The sequence below is a fragment of the Galeopterus variegatus genome, unplaced genomic scaffold (genome assembly GCF_000696425.1).
Source record: "Galeopterus variegatus unplaced genomic scaffold, G_variegatus-3.0.2 Scaffold488, whole genome shotgun sequence".
NCBI lineage: Eukaryota > Metazoa > Chordata > Mammalia > Dermoptera > Cynocephalidae > Galeopterus > Galeopterus variegatus.
In genome coordinates, this window is record NW_007726599.1 from 74,924 (window position 1) to 93,952 (window position 19,029).

Here is a 19,029-nt window from a genome sequence, read left to right on the forward strand (position 1 = left end):
CAAAAGTGCTGCAAGTACCGATTTTGGGGTTACAAATAAATTTTAACGAATAGCCAAATCTGCAAATACAGAATTCATGAATAATGGAGATCAACTAACTCATTTGAGATGAACAAAGATGATTAAAAACAGCTCTCCATCTAGTGGCAACTTCTAAAATCACAAAGCCACTAAAGCAAAATTGGCAGAACTTTCACAAAACAGAACAAAAAACCCCCAAAATCATACACATTAATGGTCTTGGTTTTAAGTGGAGTTAGGATGAAGTCACAGCTCTGAACTTATGTCAAGAAACAAATAGGTATACACAACAATGCTGGTTTCTATGTAAAAATCCCATAGCATAAGAAGAATAAGATTCCCCCTTTTAAATGCACATAGATATAGTCTTTACTGGTAGCTATTATGATAGATACTTCGGAGATAAATTCAATGGTTATCTAGCCATCGCTCCTTGATGCTGTTTTAGCCCACCTAAAAATGCACTGCCAGGGTCTAACAAAAGTACAAAAAGGGTTCAGCCATTAATTGGTGGTTGGAGATAAAGCAGTATTAAGAAAACTGACAAGATGCTACTTCAATTTTAAAATGTCAACATTCAAGCCATTAAAAAACAAAAACTGAGTCCACATGGGCCACAGTTCAAGGAGAAATAAACTATAACCAGGGCAGTCAACCTAGGATAATTTTCTTTAGTTATATTCTTTTGTGACTCTAAAGGTTTCAACTCCAGCTGCGGGAAGGGATTACTGAACCTGGACAAGGTGCACATGTTACTAAGCAGCACAAATTAAAGAATATTCTTCTAGCATACATTATCTCCAACTTCACTGGATATAAAGAAATTAATACCAATATACTAATGAGTACAATTTAATCATCTCACTCCTCAGAAACCTAAGGAATAAGCATCAAAAATAAGGCTTTAGGGCCGAGCCCGTGGCGCACTCGGGAGAGTGCAGCGCTGGGAGCGCAGCAGCGCTCCCGCCACGGGTTCGGATCCTATATAGGGTTGACCGGTGCGCTCGCAGCGCTCACTGGCTGAGCGTGGTGCGGCCGGACTCAAAAAGGACAAAAAAAAAAAAAAAGGCTTTATATATGCAAAATATAAAAGCATCCCTAAGTAGCTAAATATATGTATATATTAAATTTAAACCAAAATGTATGCTAATCCAGAAATGATGTTTCCCCATTAACTCTGGGAAAGTTGCAAGGACACAGAACCAGTCTGTCTTCAATAAAAATGAAATCTTTGGCTTTTGAATCTTTTCCTTCCATGAATCAGTAGATAAATCTGCTATGCATCTCAGTCACCCTTTAAGCAAGGTTCTGAGATCCACTTTTACAAAATAAATTGGAAACATTGAAAATAAACATATTACTCTTTCAAAACACCAATCCCATAATTCACTTTCCCTTTTCATTCTTGCCGACCAGAGTAGACTTTTGAGGAGGGAGACAGGAAGAAGAGAAGGAAAGGAGAAAGGGAAGAAAAACTGATTCATTTAAGAATTTAAATTATTTAATCTCTTTTTATTACTTGACCTACTATTAAGACAATCTATAACAAAAAGAAGAGTATATTAGCACATACAGTATAATCAGACTGGTAACCGGGGAACAATACAAAATGGTCCTTTGGCCATCTGTACTTTCTAGAGCAGTAGATCTCATAAATTGTCTTACCAAGCCCATAAATAATGACTTCTAAAGCCCTGAATATCAACTAAGACAAATTATGCCAACTGTGATTTCTCACATATACTTAGATTACACAAAGATAACGCTTTAAATGTGATAATTTTTAAATTTAGACTTAAAATGTCTTAGATTAAAAACTACAAAAGGGAGTAAACAGCAAGCCAAATGATTTAAGAGGAAAACTCGTTTAGAAAGCTTCATGTGTATCAAAATAAGCATGAACATGATTATACACATATATGAAACTGTGCAATTTTATGGCATTCTAAATAACTCATTTAAGTACATTTTTGGCATTTAAACAAATATCAAATCAAGCTTTACACTAATAAGACAATTTTTACTTTTAATTTTTTAAATGTAAAAAAGTCAGCTAAACACAAAGATACGTACTGGTCAGAAAACCCTCGTTTAATATAGATTATTTGGGGAATTAAGAAATTTGTAACAAGGTGGCTTTCTATTCCACACTAAAATGTAAATAAAGCCTCTTCCCCAGATTTATACTCCAAATTTAGTAACAACCTAAAAGCTTCTCAAAGCTATGAGAAAAATCTACCAATTTAATTTCCTGGGAAAGTGTAGGAGAGGGGATTAATAATCAGAGCCAGTTGCACACAGATGGAAAAAATGCTTGCAGTCACTCCCAAATATAACCCCACATTATACATAAATCACAATAAAAATAAAAGTGCCTACATTATGGAACTGTGAAATTTTGTTTAAAAAATAACAATAAAAATAAACTGTTGGGTACCGTTGGAATAATGTAACACATAAGGCTGAAAAATACTGAAATACAGTTAAGACTCAAAACACAAGTTTACTTTAACAAAAAAAAAAAAAAAAAGTTTGCCAGAGAAATAAATGCTGGACAGGAAAGCAGGACTTTCAGCAGGATGGCCTTTTAGACCAATTTGAAACAACAGAGACACATCCTACCCCACTCCCCAACCCACCAGAAATTCCAGCTGAAATAAAAAGGAGGGAAAAAAGACCAAACCAAAGCAAAAAACTTCTTCCCAAATCTCATGCCCCAATGAATTTAGTAAGGGAAAATTCCCAACACTGAACTTTATCCACCTGGCATTTCTCCTTTAGCAATATCACTTCACTTTTCTATTATGACATTTGTTTCATCTATACCTATTCTCAATAAATCCAATCTCATGGAATCAGATCTTAAATGAGCCTGAGAGACTATACTGGAGTCAACTGAAAGAGATGCATTAACCAAAAGCTTTAACTTAACAACCAGGAGTATGGACCTCAAATTCTTGTTCTCAGTTCAGCATCTGATGATCAATATTTGGCACTAGTTGGATAAAGGTCAAATCAGAATTTGTGAGCTGAGGCAGATGTAGTTAAATCATAACCAAATATCTGTAGTCTGATTTGTTTTCAAACTTAAAAGGCAGGTAGGTACAGACAGCCACACCTAAAAATATTTCAGAACTGGAGAGGCAACATTAATAACAAGATATAACAAAATCTAAACAAAACCAGGCAAATTAGCTTGGCAAACAAAAACTGGTTAAAAAGGAAAAATAAAAACTGATCATATTCATCTGAAAATGAGCAAAAATGGGCATTTTTCCACCCTTAAACTAGTTTCTTTACAGGCAGATATCTTCCTACTACACTAAGATTTTTCTATATCCATTTTTCCTAACCCTTAGAGCTTAATGAGAAATCATTTATTCTATAAAGAAATACAGCTTATACAGCCACAGTCTACAATATGCTTATAACTGGGAAATTATATCACTTAAAAAAAAAATCTTGCACTGTTACATCATTACTCTATGGTAATTCATTTGGTGCTGGGATCTGCCCTCACTGAAAAGCATGGCACTCACTGCCCAGGTTGAATACTAACACTGCACAAAGAGAAGCAGTAACAGCAAAGTCTCCACAGAACTCTTTCTATTTATTTAACTGCGTATGAGCGTTCAGATTATACTCCAAATTAAAAACGGTGCAATAAAAGCAACTTTTAATATAAACAGACAAAAGGCTGCGATGCCAGTGGCCACTTGGCGCTGCAAATAGGGAAAATAAAGCAGTCTGCATGACTGAAGCATGGACTGGGGAGAGGAGAAAAGGGAGGCACAAGAGGCAGATTTCAGACAGACAGTGACACGAAACTGTTGTACTGCTGGATGTTTCGTTTGAGGATGTCTGAGCATGGGCCAAGAACACGTTCAAACCTAGGTCGGTCCAGCTTAACACACTTCAAGGGGCCACGTGCAACCACCGTGGCAGCACGAGGACGATTCATCAGCAGTGCAATTTCACCTGGAGAAGGGAAACGGCAAAGAGTGAGAGCAGGCCAGCTTCTATGGAAAACACTTCCTTAAAGAGATGCACTTCTGAGAAATAAAAATGCTTATTTCTGTAATAACTGTGTACAGGCCACACGACATCTGCACTTTAAAAAAACTGATAAGATATGAGACATTCAGTAACTTAACTGTTAACTGAGTAACACTCAAAATCTCAGACTATTTCTCTGAGAGCCAAAAAAGACTGCCGTTAAAAAAATAAAATTCAGGTGAAGAAAAGATGAAATTATGAAAGACTCTAGTATTTCGCTGAGAGATGACTTAAACTATTGTTGTACTGTGAGGAAATCCACACATACCAAAATAATCAGAAGGCCCCAATCTTCCCACTTCAACAAACTCTTCATTTTCTGACCGACGTTGTAGCACAGCAGCCGACCCCTGTAATAAAATTACCAAAAAGCTAAACTCTCTCAAACACAGGGTGGCATTTTAAATATCCTATGCAATTTTAGCCACTTTGCAAAAAAAGGAGGAAAAAAGGACTCAGTGCTTATTTCAACTCATCTGTGTTCATATAATAAGAGGTGACTGCAGTCAGTCACTACATGAGCTTTGATTTCTACTTACCGGGCATGCCCTGCTGGCAAGCTGCTGCTTTTCAAGCTAAGGTACTTAAAGGTTTCAGACTTGAGTTAGAGAATTATAAACGAAGGGTCAAATCCAAGATCACTGCCAGTTTTGTAAATAAAATTTTATTGGAACACCACACCCATTCATTTAGGTACTGTCTATGGCTGCTTTGTGCTATGACAACCAAACTGAGTTGATGCAACAGAAACTTTATGGTCCACGAAGCCTAACTTACCATCTGTCCCTTAACAGAAAAAGTCTTCCCATCCGCTAGCTTAAATAAAACCATTTAGTGACTACAGAGCCACATTCATAGAAATCTGCTATTTGGATCTGCCTGGCAAGCAAGAGTACCTGCTATACTTTCAACAGATTAGGAAGATATAAAACACCATAACTTCTAAAATTTAAATAATTACCTTTGATCCTAACAAGGATGATGCAGAATCATCATAGTTTGTTATGTGAAATGACTGAGTTTTGTCTGGCTTGTATGGTGAAGAGTAAAATGGGTAGGTCAGGATTTGGCTAGTTATATCTAGAGCCCTTCTGCAATTCTGATTCAAACTCATCTAAAATGTAGTGGCCTGGCAGAGAACCAAATAACAGCAGTTCAAAGTAAAAGACAACTTTTAAATAAAACTGTCAGGTATTCTTAAAAACTAAAGCCGTAAGTTTGAATTAGCCCTAACCCTTTCTTCCTCTTATGTTGGACAACTTTTAAAAGTATCAAATGCAGAGTTCTTTACCTCTAAAATAATGAAGAACTCATCCCCTGGTTCTCCCTGCACCACAATCTTCTGCCCATCTTCAAACTGGACTGGTTCCAATGCATCAGCTACAGTGAGACGTTCCCACTTGTCCAGAGACTCTGAAAGACAAGAACCAAAACAATTTCCTTACATTATTTGAGGTTGCTAAATATTTTTTAAAAATAAAGGATAAAGAGATTCAACCAAATAGCCATGCCTGTTCAACATTCTAGTAGTGGCTCAGACTAAACATGGTACCTGTCAACAATTACCCCTAGTCTCAGCAGGTTTCTCAGATTACCTGCAGATGGCCCTTAGAGCCTTACTTCAGCAAAAAGCATGGCGCAGTGGTGAGGTTAATTTATATTAACTACACCCAACAGCAAAGAAATAAGAAAATATGTTCATTAAGTACTACTAAGATTGCCATCAGTGCAAATCAAACCTACAATTACAGTACCCAAAAGTAGTAGTTTCACCATCCATATTATTCCAAAGGTTCAAAGAAATAACTTATCTATTTAAATCCTCGGTTGAATTTATTTATGAAACAAGAGGAGCTGGAAAATAACTTTTGTTCCCACAGGTCAAACTAATATCCAAGGCACTAAGCAAATGTAACCATTTCAAAGGAAGGGCAGATAACGGGGGAAAAGTCACAGCACTGCAACAAAACAATGGCAAAAGACAGTTACCTTACAGAATTCACCATTTCTCTTTCCCAGAACAGGTTTCTAACATCGTCTTCAAGTCCACATAACAAAATACACAGAAGTATCTCCAATTAACCTGCTTTCCTCTAAATTTCAACAAACTTCTGGCATTTTTTCAGAGAATACCAGCAAATGACACTTAATCTTTCCACAGAGGAAAGACTCTTAGAAATACTCCCTTTCCTGAACCAATAAACCCAATGATGGAAGCACAGAGACAAAAGTCGTGGAGGGAATAACTGGGAACGTCCAGTTGGAAGGACACTTTCAGTCTCTTCAGGAGGAACGAGTAGCACCTGTACCTTCAGAAAGCTCTTCCCAAGTCCCACCATTTCTAATTAAGGGGTTTGTCATATACTAACAAATTCGAAAAACTTTAAAATTACTTTTAATTTCGTCAAACTTTCAACATAGTCAAATGAAACTTCCATGAGTTTTCATTACTATTCGCAAACAAAAAAATAAGATAATTAGAGTGGTTTTTATGAAATACAATAGGTTCTGCTAAGTATCATTAACACTTCAATTTAACAATTCTCCACACAATTTTCCAAAACTCACCTAAAATAGACACTTTACTAAGGAACTCCTCATACATCTTCCGTTTTCTCAGTGTGCTTCCCTGTAAGTAACAAAAAAACAAAAAAAAAGGGGGGAGGGGGTAGCACCCACAGCCCCAAACTTAACCAAGTTGTCTTATCTGAAAAGTTTGTTAAATATATCTGGGGGAAAGAGAGAAGAAAACAAACCAACCTCTATAATAAACCTTCTTCACATGGTAAACTGTCTTAACCCTCTTCCCAAATATATATACACCTACATACATACGTACAAAATATATACAAGTATACGTACTTTGAAATTTTTCCATATTTATTTGGAATATAAATATATCCCACATACAGAAACATTTCAAAGTACAGAAACATTTCAAAGTTTATATACATATATCCCAAATACGAAAAAATTCCAAAGTACATCTGCATATTTTCAAATGGTCAGATGGGCACTGCACAAATTCAAGAAAACCGTTCAAAATGACCAATGCCATTTGCTGCGACTTAACATTCAAAGCTACTCTATAAACTTGACACAAAGTTCTCAAAAGTCTGACTATATCAGCAGAATGTCCCAACAGTTTTATTATTTTGTTTATTCCTTGAATGAGAGGGGACATGACATTTGCTCACTGATAACACACTTTCACATTTAGGGAAGCTGATTACTTCTGAATGGCCCTAAATAACTTAATGTACTTAAAGGCAGCACCTATCGGGCTATCTGCTGTGATGGGGAAGATTAGGTAAGTTAAGTTGTGCCTATTGGCAAATGGATAGATTTCCAGACATGAGCTGACCATTACATACACACCACATTTTGTTTCCCACATTATTTCTTGTCAAACTTTTGTTCTAAAATATTACTGTCTCAAATGGCATAATGAATGCTAAGTTGGCTTAATGGAAAATACTCCATCACTAAAAGTAAAAACTATTCTCATTTTAATTTGGTAATATTCAAACATTAGTTTCATAGACCAGAACTGTAAATCATACTCCAAAACCATGACCTCTTACCATAAGGATTCTTCTATAGCTGTCTCGGTCGATGCCCCACAATTTCACATTCGTCTTTGCTTTGACAGTGGCTGCTCTAGGTGTTCCATAAATCAAAGCAAGTTCTCCAAAGCTCCCTCCTTCCCCAACACTGGTTGCCCATTCACTATTGACATAGACCTAAAATGCAAATGACAAAGAAGTTTTTTCCTACAAACATATGTTAAAAATCTTCAAACCTATTTTTTTTTTTTTTTTTTTTTTTTTTTTTTGTGGCTGGCCGGTATGGGGATCCAAACCCTTGACACTGGTGTTATAACACTGCACTCTAATCAACTGAGCTAACTCTTCAAACCTTTTTAAAAGGCCAGAATCCTTAACTTCATTTTTAAAAATACGTTGGTTTCAGTACATAGCAGAGCAAAATACTTGACATCTGAAAATAAGTTAAATATGTTAAGCGTGTCAAGGATTTACCTGATTTAAAGATCAGGGAAAAAGGTTAGCTAAGAATTAATACTAATCATATGCACTGATAGTTTGGATATGTTGTCTCCCCAGAGCTCATGTTGAAATTTGATCACCAAAGTGGCAGTATTGGTTGCTGTTTAGGTCATAGGGGGCAGATCTCTCATGAATTGATTAATACTCTAGTGGGGACGTGTAGTGAATGAGTTCTCATTCTATTAGTTCCCCCAAAAGCTGTTTTTTCAAAGGACCCTGGCACCTTCCTTTCTCTCTCTTTTGCTTCCTCTCTCACCATGTGATCTACTTGTACCCACAGGCTTCCCTGCTTTCTGCCATGAGTAGAAGCAACCTGAGGCTCATGACAGATGTAGCTGTCCCAGAATCATGAGCCAAATAAGCCTCATTTCTTTATAAAGTACCCAATTCCATGTATTTTGTTATAAGCCACAGAAATGAACTAATACATACATTTAAAGAATACTAAATATTTTACTTGCATAAGATCACTGAATTTTTCTAATAATCCTTTTAGTATCAATGCTATTATTATTCTCATTTCATTTGTAAACAAGATTTACAGAATTAAGAAAGCTGTATTAAGTCTCATTGCTAACAACCGGGTCTAGACTCCCCCTTACATTTGTCTTACTTCATTGCATGCACACACTTCTTACCTACTACTCCAGCAAGAGTTCTGAACTGCATGTCTGGCTAGAAAAATTACCTTTAAAAAGTCTGTGTCATAAAAATACTTGGCAAAAGGTGTTGACAGAATTTGACATACAAGTACAAGGGCTGTAACAGACCTTCAGAAACACTATTCCTATTACTTAGAAGCAATAAAAATCAGTACATTGACTTTTAATATTATCAACATATTTTTGCTATTAAATCTTACATCCATCTCTCCTTGATCAATTACATAGAAGTTATCCCCTTCATCACCTAAAAGAGAATAGAGTAAAAAAGTTAGAAGCATGTTCCAAATAAAAGAAACAAACTGAAAACTACCAAATATAAAACAATAAACTCATTTTATAGTGGTGCTATGAGTGTGTTATATGTTAACATAACCTTTCAAAAAAATCCAGCAATATATTTTAAAAGTCACAGAAGTGATCAATATTTTTAGTCATCTCATGGTGAAGAATACATCTGAAAAAATAACTTAAAAAAGCCATATATCTGCATAAAGTTATTAATTGCTATCGCATCTATAACACTAGAAACAACTCAAATAGTTAATAGCAAAATATCAAACTGCCATAAAATGGGAAAAATATGATTTATGAAGACCCATGAAAATGTCAAGAATAAGTAATAAAAAAGGGGGAAGATATCATCCAAAAGATTAGATCAATGTTGGCATGTGGGCAAAAAGGTAAAAATCTGAAGGCATAGAACCTTATAAATAGATGGGCTATGTGATGAAGAATGTAGATATTTCGCTGCAAACTTCATTTTAAAAGTGGTTAATAATTAATATAAGAGACATATGAGACATATGGTTCTAAAATTCCACACAATATTCGAAACAGAAATGTAGGCATTTCCCTTAACAGTTACTACAAAACAAAATTGTATCACAAACATTAGTCCCTTAAGGATAGTATTCTCTGTAGTGCAGAGAATTTTAATTAAAAAAAAGAAAAAGAGGGGCGGCCCATGGCTCACTAGGGAGAGTGCGGTGCTGGTAGCGCCTGAGGCCGCGGGTACGGATCCTATATAGGGATGGCCGGTGCGCTCACTGGCTGAGCGTGGTGCAGATAACACCGTGCAGATGCGATCCCCTTACCGGTCAAAAAAAAGAAAAAGAAAAATCCAATAGTGTAACAGAAGGGAAATGGAAGAATCAAAGAAGAAAATTTCAATAAAACAAAAGAATCCTCCAGCCTCGCTTCCTCTCCCATAACAATTACTGCATGCCACTGAAACAGTGGCCCTTACCTTGCTGAATAACGGTCTCTCCAGCGATAAAGGAAACTGGGAACATAGCATCAAAAATATCACTGCAAGAGAGAGAAGGTCTTGTGTTACATTTCTCATGTCTCTTCCATGGATTTCAAACATTAATCTCAGAATTAAAGCTCCCAGATTTTTAGCCAAAATTGTCATCTAGTGAACAACGATTAATAGCCTTAAAACTCGCATCAATGATGAGAATAGCTTGGGAACCACAGCCTTATTGGAAATATAGTATAAGAAAAAACCTGTACATACCTTCTCTCATTATCATCAAGATGTGAAAACAGCACATTCTTTTCAATGGCTTTGGCTAAAGCAGCCATTGTCTTATAATCTTTTGGTATAACCTAGAAAAGAACTGAAGGTCAAATGGCAATTCCATAAACCAAAAACATTTCATGCCTGCAACCTGCATTTCAATTAAACATCAAGCCACGTTATGGTATTTACACAAGGCTGCTTTGAGTTAAATATTTCACAACCCACTTGTACTATCTTTGATCCACGTGGTACTCAACAAATATTGACTGACGAATCCCCTTGCCTACAGCCAGACCTGTATTTAAAGGCTGATACTTGGTTCCCAGTTAAATAAAGAAACTAAAATCACCTTGACCAAGGTCATTATTCTGAGGCAAAACTAAGTATTTTGTAACAATTTCATTTTTTTAAACTGTGATCATGTACTATCCGTTTCATAAGCCTCAAGTGCCAGGACAATTCTGTTCCCCCTTAAGGCTAATAGCATAACTCAAAATGGTAGGCTGGCTCTAAGAGTACATTAGGACGAATAAAGCCTACAGGATAAAGGTTAAAAGCCACAACATGATTTACAGGATATCAAAAACTGACACCATGATCTGAGAGAAAAAGAAGTACTACCTACTTCTACTGCAAAACAGCAGCACAAAAATGACAAACCACCAAAATGCAATTATTCACTGGTTATTATCACCATTAGCTATTTCATCTGATAACATGCTATTGCAGAAGCCTGTTCTCAAGTACCCAAGAACTATACAGAAAAACTACAAAAACTATACAGAAAAACTATACTGTTTTGTATTTTATTATTCAAAATACTGCTATGTATTCATCAAAGGAGACTGTACGATTACCAAGTGGATCCCAAAAACATTTTCCCAATGTTTAGATATCAAAACTACCTTTCTAACATATGATGCAGCATCTTCCTCTGTGTAGACTTCGGCACTGATAGCACCTCGTCGCCTCCGACCCTTAACCACTGGGTTAGGTGGAGGAGGAGAGATTTCATCTTCCCTCGAGTCTGTACGGGTGCCTGCTTTCTGCAGATTCTGAATCTGTTTCGCCTCCTCCTGAAAGAAATGATAGGTTTGTAAAATGAAACCCTTCAGCATGTAAAGCTCTCTTCCAAAGTGGTCCATCTCAGTCACTTCAAATCTCTTCATCTTATTACCAATGTGAGTTAAGAAGAAAAGGCCAATTCCAAATGAGAAAAAAAATGGAGTAAAGCTTGAAAAGAAATACTCTGAAGAGATTGTCTCAGATGTTAATAGATGCTATTCTTTATTAACACGCAAAAGCCATCAATACAAGGACACATAACATGTGAATAAAAAATTAGATTTCCATTATAATAATGTATAGATAATAATGATCTGTGATGCACACAATAGTAACAGACTGAAAGACAAGTCCTGGGAATTAGCTTTTTGGAGGCTACTTCAGACAGCAAAAGATTTTTCCCCCCATAAACCCCCCCAAAAATGCTATCCAGAAATAATTCAACCACGGCAACATGATCCAAGAATGTATAGATTAGTGAGTTATTTCATTAATTCAATAAGCATTTTCTGGATCTGCCATGCCAAGTCCTGTGGAATTTACATTCTAGCCTGGGTCCCAGATATAAACAAACCATAAAATGATGTGATGGTAACCAAGAATTTAAGATCAACTCTAACAGTACTCCCAGCAGAGCCAGAAGCATTCTTTATCAGTTTATTCTTAAAGTGAAAACAAAAAAAGAGTTTACCTGCTTTTAAAAACTACTTCTTATTGAACCAATTCATACAAAAACTGAGATGAACTATTAAACATTCTTTTTTTCAAGTCTAGAGCCTTAAGAAATTCTTCTTAGTCCTACAGTAAAGAATGAGTTATTATGCCTGATGTAGAAAGGAAAAAATAAGAATGTGTTATCTTCTATTTTCTCGTTCATTAGACCCATTCTCCATTACTTTTTCAAACCATCTTTGAAATTCTTTTATTTATTTATTTATTTATTTATTGACAGATGGCTGGATCCAAACCCTTGACCTTGGTGTTACAGCACCACACTCTAACCATTTGAGCTAACCAGCTAGCCCCATATTTCAAATTCTAAATGAACTTAGTTTTTAATGATTTTAGAAAAAAATTTGATAAAGAAATTAAAGAGATGCCCACTTTTCTTCCTGCATGGTCCTCAGCCCTGCTTTCAGCATCAAAATAAATAAGAACTATATATGAGGGTACTTCAAAAAGTTCATGGAAAGATATGCCCATGAACTTTCAAGTCTGTTTTTCCACAAACTTTGTGAAGTGCTCTCATATATTCAGCATGAAAAGTTTAGAAGGATAATCATCAAGGTTTACCAGTGTTCATTTCTTTTCGTTCATTTCTATTCATGCCTGATTTTTTACTTTCTTCTTTTCTAGAGTAAAGAATTATCATTATTTTTCTCATTTCTCTGGATTTTCTGATTTTCAATTAAGAAAAAACATGAGAAAAACAAACAAAAATGACCTTAACATTTTTGTATAGACTTAATTACAAATGTATTTACTTCTTGAATCAGTAATCCAATAATTCTACTTCCAGGAATTTATTCTAAAATATGCATATGTGTGAAATGACATATATACAAAATTATTTGTTGTAATATTGTTTTTAAGAGTGAAATATTGCAAACAACAAAACAGTCATCAGTAGAGATGATTAAATAAATTATAGTACATCCATATGATGGAAAGCCATGCAGTGTTGGAAAAAGAACAGGAAGCTCTTTTATATATGAATGTGTGTGTAAATGCCCATATATTACATTATCTCCAGAACAATGGCTGCATTCAAGAAAGGCAACGGGCTGGGAAGGAGACCAATTACTGTCGTATCCTTCTGTACCTGCGGAATTTTGAATCACGTGTGAACCTATTTTTAAAAATACATTTTTTAAAAAACTCATTTCATTTACATTCTGGTAATTCCAATAACCTGTAAGATTTTCCCATTTTGTATTAACCCAGAATCATAAAACTCAAGCCTCCTCCAACTTTAAACTAAAGACTATAAATGAAAACATAAATTCTACCCCCAAATTTGTCATTGGCATTTCATAAAAACTTCACAAGTAACATCTCATTTGGGACTATACTTTACTCAACTGAATTTTTTAAGATAATTTTGAAGTAACAAAGCATTTTGATTTTCACATTGTCTCATGGATTCTACTGAGTCTTTTTAAAACAGCAATCTGAATATAATCCAATCCTGATGACTCAAAGCCATTACTGACATCATCAATTTCTAATATGTACAGTGATACATTTTTATATCCTTTCTCTTGCTATTGTCATTCTGCTGTCAATTTCCTCCCTCTTCATCTCTTTCACTTATTTAAATAAAAACAAAACAAAGCAAAAAACTCCTTGTCTACTTACTGGCTAATTATGTTCTCGACTCTTAGGTTCAAATTCTGCCGCCACCACTTTACTTAATACAGTTTCACAATTATTTGTTCCTTTAATGTCCTAGCCATTCTTCCCTGCAGGTGAAGTAAAATTCCCACCCCACTGACTTAAGGCTTGGCCATATGACTTGCTTTGGCCATGGAATGCAAGTTGACATGTCATACTATACCTGCTTCTGTAGCTTGGCTCTGCCTGTCTTGAGCACAGCATGCCCTATAGTGGCTGCTCCTGCCACGCAGCCCCAGAACAAGACATGTCGAGTCAAGAAGACAAGACAGGCTAAGCCCAGAGAACTGCATATGACCAAGAATACAGTCTGCTGTAGTAAGCCACTAAAATTTAGGGATGATACGTTTTTACAGTAAAAGCTAACTACTAGACTGTGTGAGCACAGCCAAGTTACTTAATTTCTCTTGGCTTTACCTGCTGCCTCTGTAAAATGGTGATAATCACCTACCTCACACATTTGAAATAATGAATATGTAAGTACGGAAAGTGCTTCACATAGTACCTGGCACACAGGATGCACTCAAAGGTTGTAGCTATTATGTATAATTCCTCTTATCTATCAGACACGTTAGGCTCTAATACATATATGCATAAAAGAGGACTCAAATTCCAGATGATGGCCTGAACTAAAATGCAGAAGCTTTCAATGGACCAGCTGTGAATGTGATGCATTTCTTATGGAGTAGTTGAAGATACCAGAAACATAACCTGTGAGTAATGAGGAAGGAGGTGACAAGACTGTGACTGTGTATTTTCAGACATACAAATTAACACCTAATATACAGAACAATACTGTTAAAAAGCTGAAAATCCAGTTACCTGAAAAGCCAGGTATCTACATTCAACCCTGGCTAAATGAACATCTACAAGTGAACAAAGACCCTTGAGTTACAGGTAAAAGTCTGTTGAGCTGTGACTTTTATTAAGAGGTAAAGAAACACATTAAATCTAAAAATCCCATCCACAAATAAACTACTTTAACAATTATTTCTTGCTTTCCACCTTGATTAGTCCTTAAACACTGCTGTGGTAAGTACATGCTCTGAAACTAGCACCACACATTCAACACTCCCTATAAAACACACCCACTTAATGTCTCACCAGCTTAATCCCCTTATATTTAAGGTTTCTATTGATGTCCAAAGAAGAGGGATCACCTTACAGTGACCCATTTCAGAACCAGACCTCCAGGAACGCACATGATTTCAAAACAGGGAACATCCACGCCTGCTCTATAGTACTTCCATTATTTGGAAATTGCTTCAATAAGAGAAAGCCAGAATTTCTACTACAGTTCCAAGATAGCAAGGCTACATTCATAGGGACTGGTTTGATTTTGTTTTTAATTACTCTAATCATGGTACTAAATACCAATCTTAACAGTTTTTCAAGAACACAGTAGAAAAATACCTGATCACTGAACTATGTACTACACAAACATTTTTTAAAGTTTAGCATAGATTGTTTTACTGATAATTTTTTTCTGATTAAGACACTGTCCAAACCAATAGGAAATAACGTGAATATTTCTATTATGCTATTAGATAATTAATGATCATATATACACCAAAACAATATCCCCCAATTGGTTCATAATCATTATGAACCCCTCAAAATTTCAATATGCACAAGAAAACCTGTTAATTTATCCTGCTGATTTACAGAAGCATATCAAACTACTCAAAACACTTGGTGATCCAGATTTTTTTCACTCATCACTTCTTCAGGGAAGTGAACTGAATGAAACATTGTCCTTGATAAAAAATTATCATTTTGCTTAGAAAAGCATATACCATATATGTAGGTAAGACTGACAAGGAGGATGAACAAAGAATAAAAACTGAATTAATTTTTTTTCAAAGGGAAACAAGTCCTGAGTAAAATTCTGAGCACCATCCATCTTGGTATCTTCACTCTATAGTCAATTCACCTGAGATACACTCTGCAGTAAAATGGACTTCAGTAATTCAGAATTACTGATATATCAGTCACAAACCAGATTCAAATGTTTCATTACACTAGTTTTTAAAGGTGGGATAGGTTTATTAAGCTTACTTGCTTTGGTGAAGAAGGAAAAAGCATTAACTGCTTTCAAGTACTGCAGAATTTTCTCATTTCCTACACCTGCTGTACTACCAGTTTTATGTTAGTTTTACATAGTAATTAAAAGTTACAAGGAACTATGTTTGGAAACCCTTTGTTAGCCAAATTAACTTAGCATAAGACTCATTTTCTGATAAATTCTACTGATTAAAAATTTAAAAATTACTATGGATGCTCTGTTTTAGATTCATTTGTTCAGAAATCCTTTTCTTCCAAAAGATACAACTTAGCAACATTCTATGGCATTAAATAAGTTTGTTAGCCAAATTAACTTAGCATAAGACTCATTTTCTGATAAATTCTACTGATTAAAAATGTAAAAATTACTATGGATGCTCTGTTTTAGATTCATTTGTTCAGAAATCCTTTTCTTCCAAAAGATACAACTTAGCAACATTCTATGGCATTAAATAAACAACTGTCAGGGTCATCCATCCTCTCCCCAGTTTATATTTACCTTCTCCAACCTCTCAAAGTATTCCCTGAGGAATGCCATGGGTCTCTCAGGCCGAGCAGTGCACAACTGCACGATAGAATCCTTGAGCAGTGCCTGAATGTTGTGCTTCTGGACATAAAGCTCACATTCCCGGAGGCTGCGCTCCTCCTCACTGGCGGCAGTGCTGCCAGACGCCATGGTGCTCTGTGTGAGAAAACATACGTTTGCGTAAACTTTTATAAAGCACAACTGACAATTTGGCCTTTAACTTACTAAATTCATTAGGCAACTGATTCATAGGGACTTTTTTTCTCACTAAGTAGATCATGTTTTCAAACAGTGGGGACTAGGTAATAAAATATGTACGGAACTAGCATTCTTCCAAACAAGAATTTTATTCAGTTCCTGCTGCAGGATCTGGGAGGCAACAGTGAGAGGCAATAATCTCAGCTCCTGGGAGGAAGTATGAGCCAATACCCCCTGCAGAGGCCTGCGGCTGAGGAGTCGGGCCCTTACGGGGATTTCATTCAGTCCTCCCTTGCAAAAGAAATCATGATGACGTGGGAAGTGTGTAAATGGTAAACAGGACAGAGAATTACAAGGGCACACAAGTCAGCTCTAAGCGAAAGCAAGTATGCACAAAAAAGAACGTCTGACATTCCCTATATGTAACTCCTACCACATGGAAGTGTCCTTCTGGCACATAGCAAAGGATCTGATTAGCCAACCACTACTGTAATCAAAATTTTTAAAAGCACAAAAGGAACCCCAGATGAGTTTTAAAAGCAGCCTTTTATTCCAGAATCGTTTACCAGATTCCAGCTCTAAATAACAACACACTTACCAGTGGTAAAAGAAGGAAAATTGTTAGTAGGGGGACAAAATCCTTACCAAGTAAACTAAAATATTTGGAAAGAAAAACTGTCAAAACATATTCTCCACCTGGACAGGAAAATGTTAAAATACATAAATTTCAAACTCCCATGAAGATTCAACAGATAAATTGCACATAATGGATTTTATAGGGTTCAAACTATGTTGACTATGTTGTGAAGTAAAATAAACAGAGATATAGGGGTATAATAACAAGCAGCCAACCTCACCCTGAAATTAAGAGCTTAGTAATTTAACAACGGGTCACACAGTTTTCCTTTCAACTCCTAATTACTAACCAATTAAGATTAGAAGATAAGAGTGTGCTCCCCTCCACTCTGCAAATGAATTCAATACTAATCAGACTTTTCCAATTATAATGCACACAAAACCACCAAGACCAAACTAAATCTAAAACGAGACAGAAAGAAATACCACATTAAAAAGCTATCCTAAAGTGCTACACTGTTACTCATTTGTTTAGACAACTTTCATGATAAAGGTCAATAACAAGTAAACTAATTAACAGACCATGAGAAAGTTTGTGGCTCCATGACAACATGACAAGCACATAAATTGAAAGCCATGGAAAAAGAACCATGTTGCTACCTCAGACACGTTATTTAAAAAAAAAAAAAAAAATCTCATTTACTTTAGGATAGATTTATATCAGCCACTTTTCCAGGCCAGGCAATCATATGAACTGAAAACCCACTTCACTAGAACTTTCTGCATTTTAAATAACAATTGAAGGCAAATAAGAACAGTAAGTCAAATCTTTCATGCTTCAAAACATTTAGTTATATTTCAGGAATATCAATACATGTATTCAACCGATCTTTGGCTGATAGAGATGAGACAGTTGGGCCTAAGAGGTGAAGCTGATTTTTTTTTTTTTTTTGTCTGTTTTAAACAAATTAATGTACCACAAAGACTAAAAAGGCAACACTGGTAAAAAGGTAGTATAACAAAAATGCCCCAAGATTAATGTAGTTGCCATGTGAACCCCCAATAACGAAATTTCAGGGTCTTAACATTTTTAACCCAATATACCTGGGTTCTCTATCTGTACTTATTTGTAAGAGCCCAACAAGTTAGCTCTCCCCTAAAAAAAAATTATTTAACTCCTGTACTTTAATAAAACTTTCATTGCATTGCCTCTATTCATAAGAAAACACTCCTATTCTTTTATTTATTGAGTCGTAGTAAAGATGTGTTTCAAAAGGATTACACTCAAGGAAATACTTGAAACACCTTGAGAAACTGTTCCTGACTCAGACCGCAGCCCCTTAACCCCTGCCTAATGAAACACACTTCCTTGGGGTCATCCTGAGAAGTGTCGCTTTCCTCTCTCTCAAGTAGAAAACTGGCTGGCACCACACATGCCCTGAGCTGGAGGGGTTAACAGATACCGCGCGTTTTCGAGAACAGACAGGATCGTGCCCTTCACTGAGGCCACGGTCATAACCACAAAATGAAGGAGGAAAGCTGACCCCGCATCCTACTCTAGTCGGAAGGCCACGATGGTGACGAGGCGGCCACAGGGGAAAAAATCGGGAAAAGCAGGGAGGTGGGAGTGGACAAAAGGCAATTTCGGGGCCAGCCTAAGATCACAGCGGGAGGAGACAGAAGCCACTGCTGGAAATCACAAGGACGAGACAATGCAGAGGAAAAGAGCTGCCCGGTGTCAAGACCAGCCAGAACCGGCGGGTGCAGCGATGGCGGATTCCAGGAAAACCGAGCTGTGTCCTTCAGGAAATGGGGGAGGGCAGCGAGGAGGCCGCGGCGCGCGGGGGCGAAGGCGGCCGGGGCCGCAGAGGG

The 19,029-nt window shown here is 36.3% G+C and overlaps 1 protein-coding gene across 2 annotated transcripts in view; it reads right to left on the reverse strand.

Moving 5' to 3' along the window:
• Positions 1-1,504: 1,504 nt before the first annotated feature.
• Positions 1,505-19,029, reverse strand: part of PRKAR1A (protein kinase, cAMP-dependent, regulatory, type I, alpha) — a 19,105-nt gene continuing 1,580 nt past the window's right edge. For both annotated transcript variants that reach the window (XM_008569373.1, XM_008569372.1), the window contains exons 2-11: positions 16,357-16,539; positions 11,240-11,410; positions 10,329-10,420; positions 10,056-10,117; positions 9,007-9,053; positions 7,662-7,820; positions 6,646-6,706; positions 5,369-5,490; positions 4,346-4,427; positions 1,505-3,999 (exon numbers count right to left, since the gene is read on the reverse strand). In XM_008569373.1, coding sequence (XP_008567595.1) covers positions 3,827-3,999; positions 4,346-4,427; positions 5,369-5,490; positions 6,646-6,706; positions 7,662-7,820; positions 9,007-9,053; positions 10,056-10,117; positions 10,329-10,420; positions 11,240-11,410; positions 16,357-16,533 — 1,146 coding nt within the window. In that variant the 5' untranslated portion in view covers positions 16,534-16,539 and the 3' untranslated portion in view covers positions 1,505-3,826. The remainder of the gene's footprint in view (positions 4,000-4,345; positions 4,428-5,368; positions 5,491-6,645; positions 6,707-7,661; positions 7,821-9,006; positions 9,054-10,055; positions 10,118-10,328; positions 10,421-11,239; positions 11,411-16,356; positions 16,540-19,029) is intronic.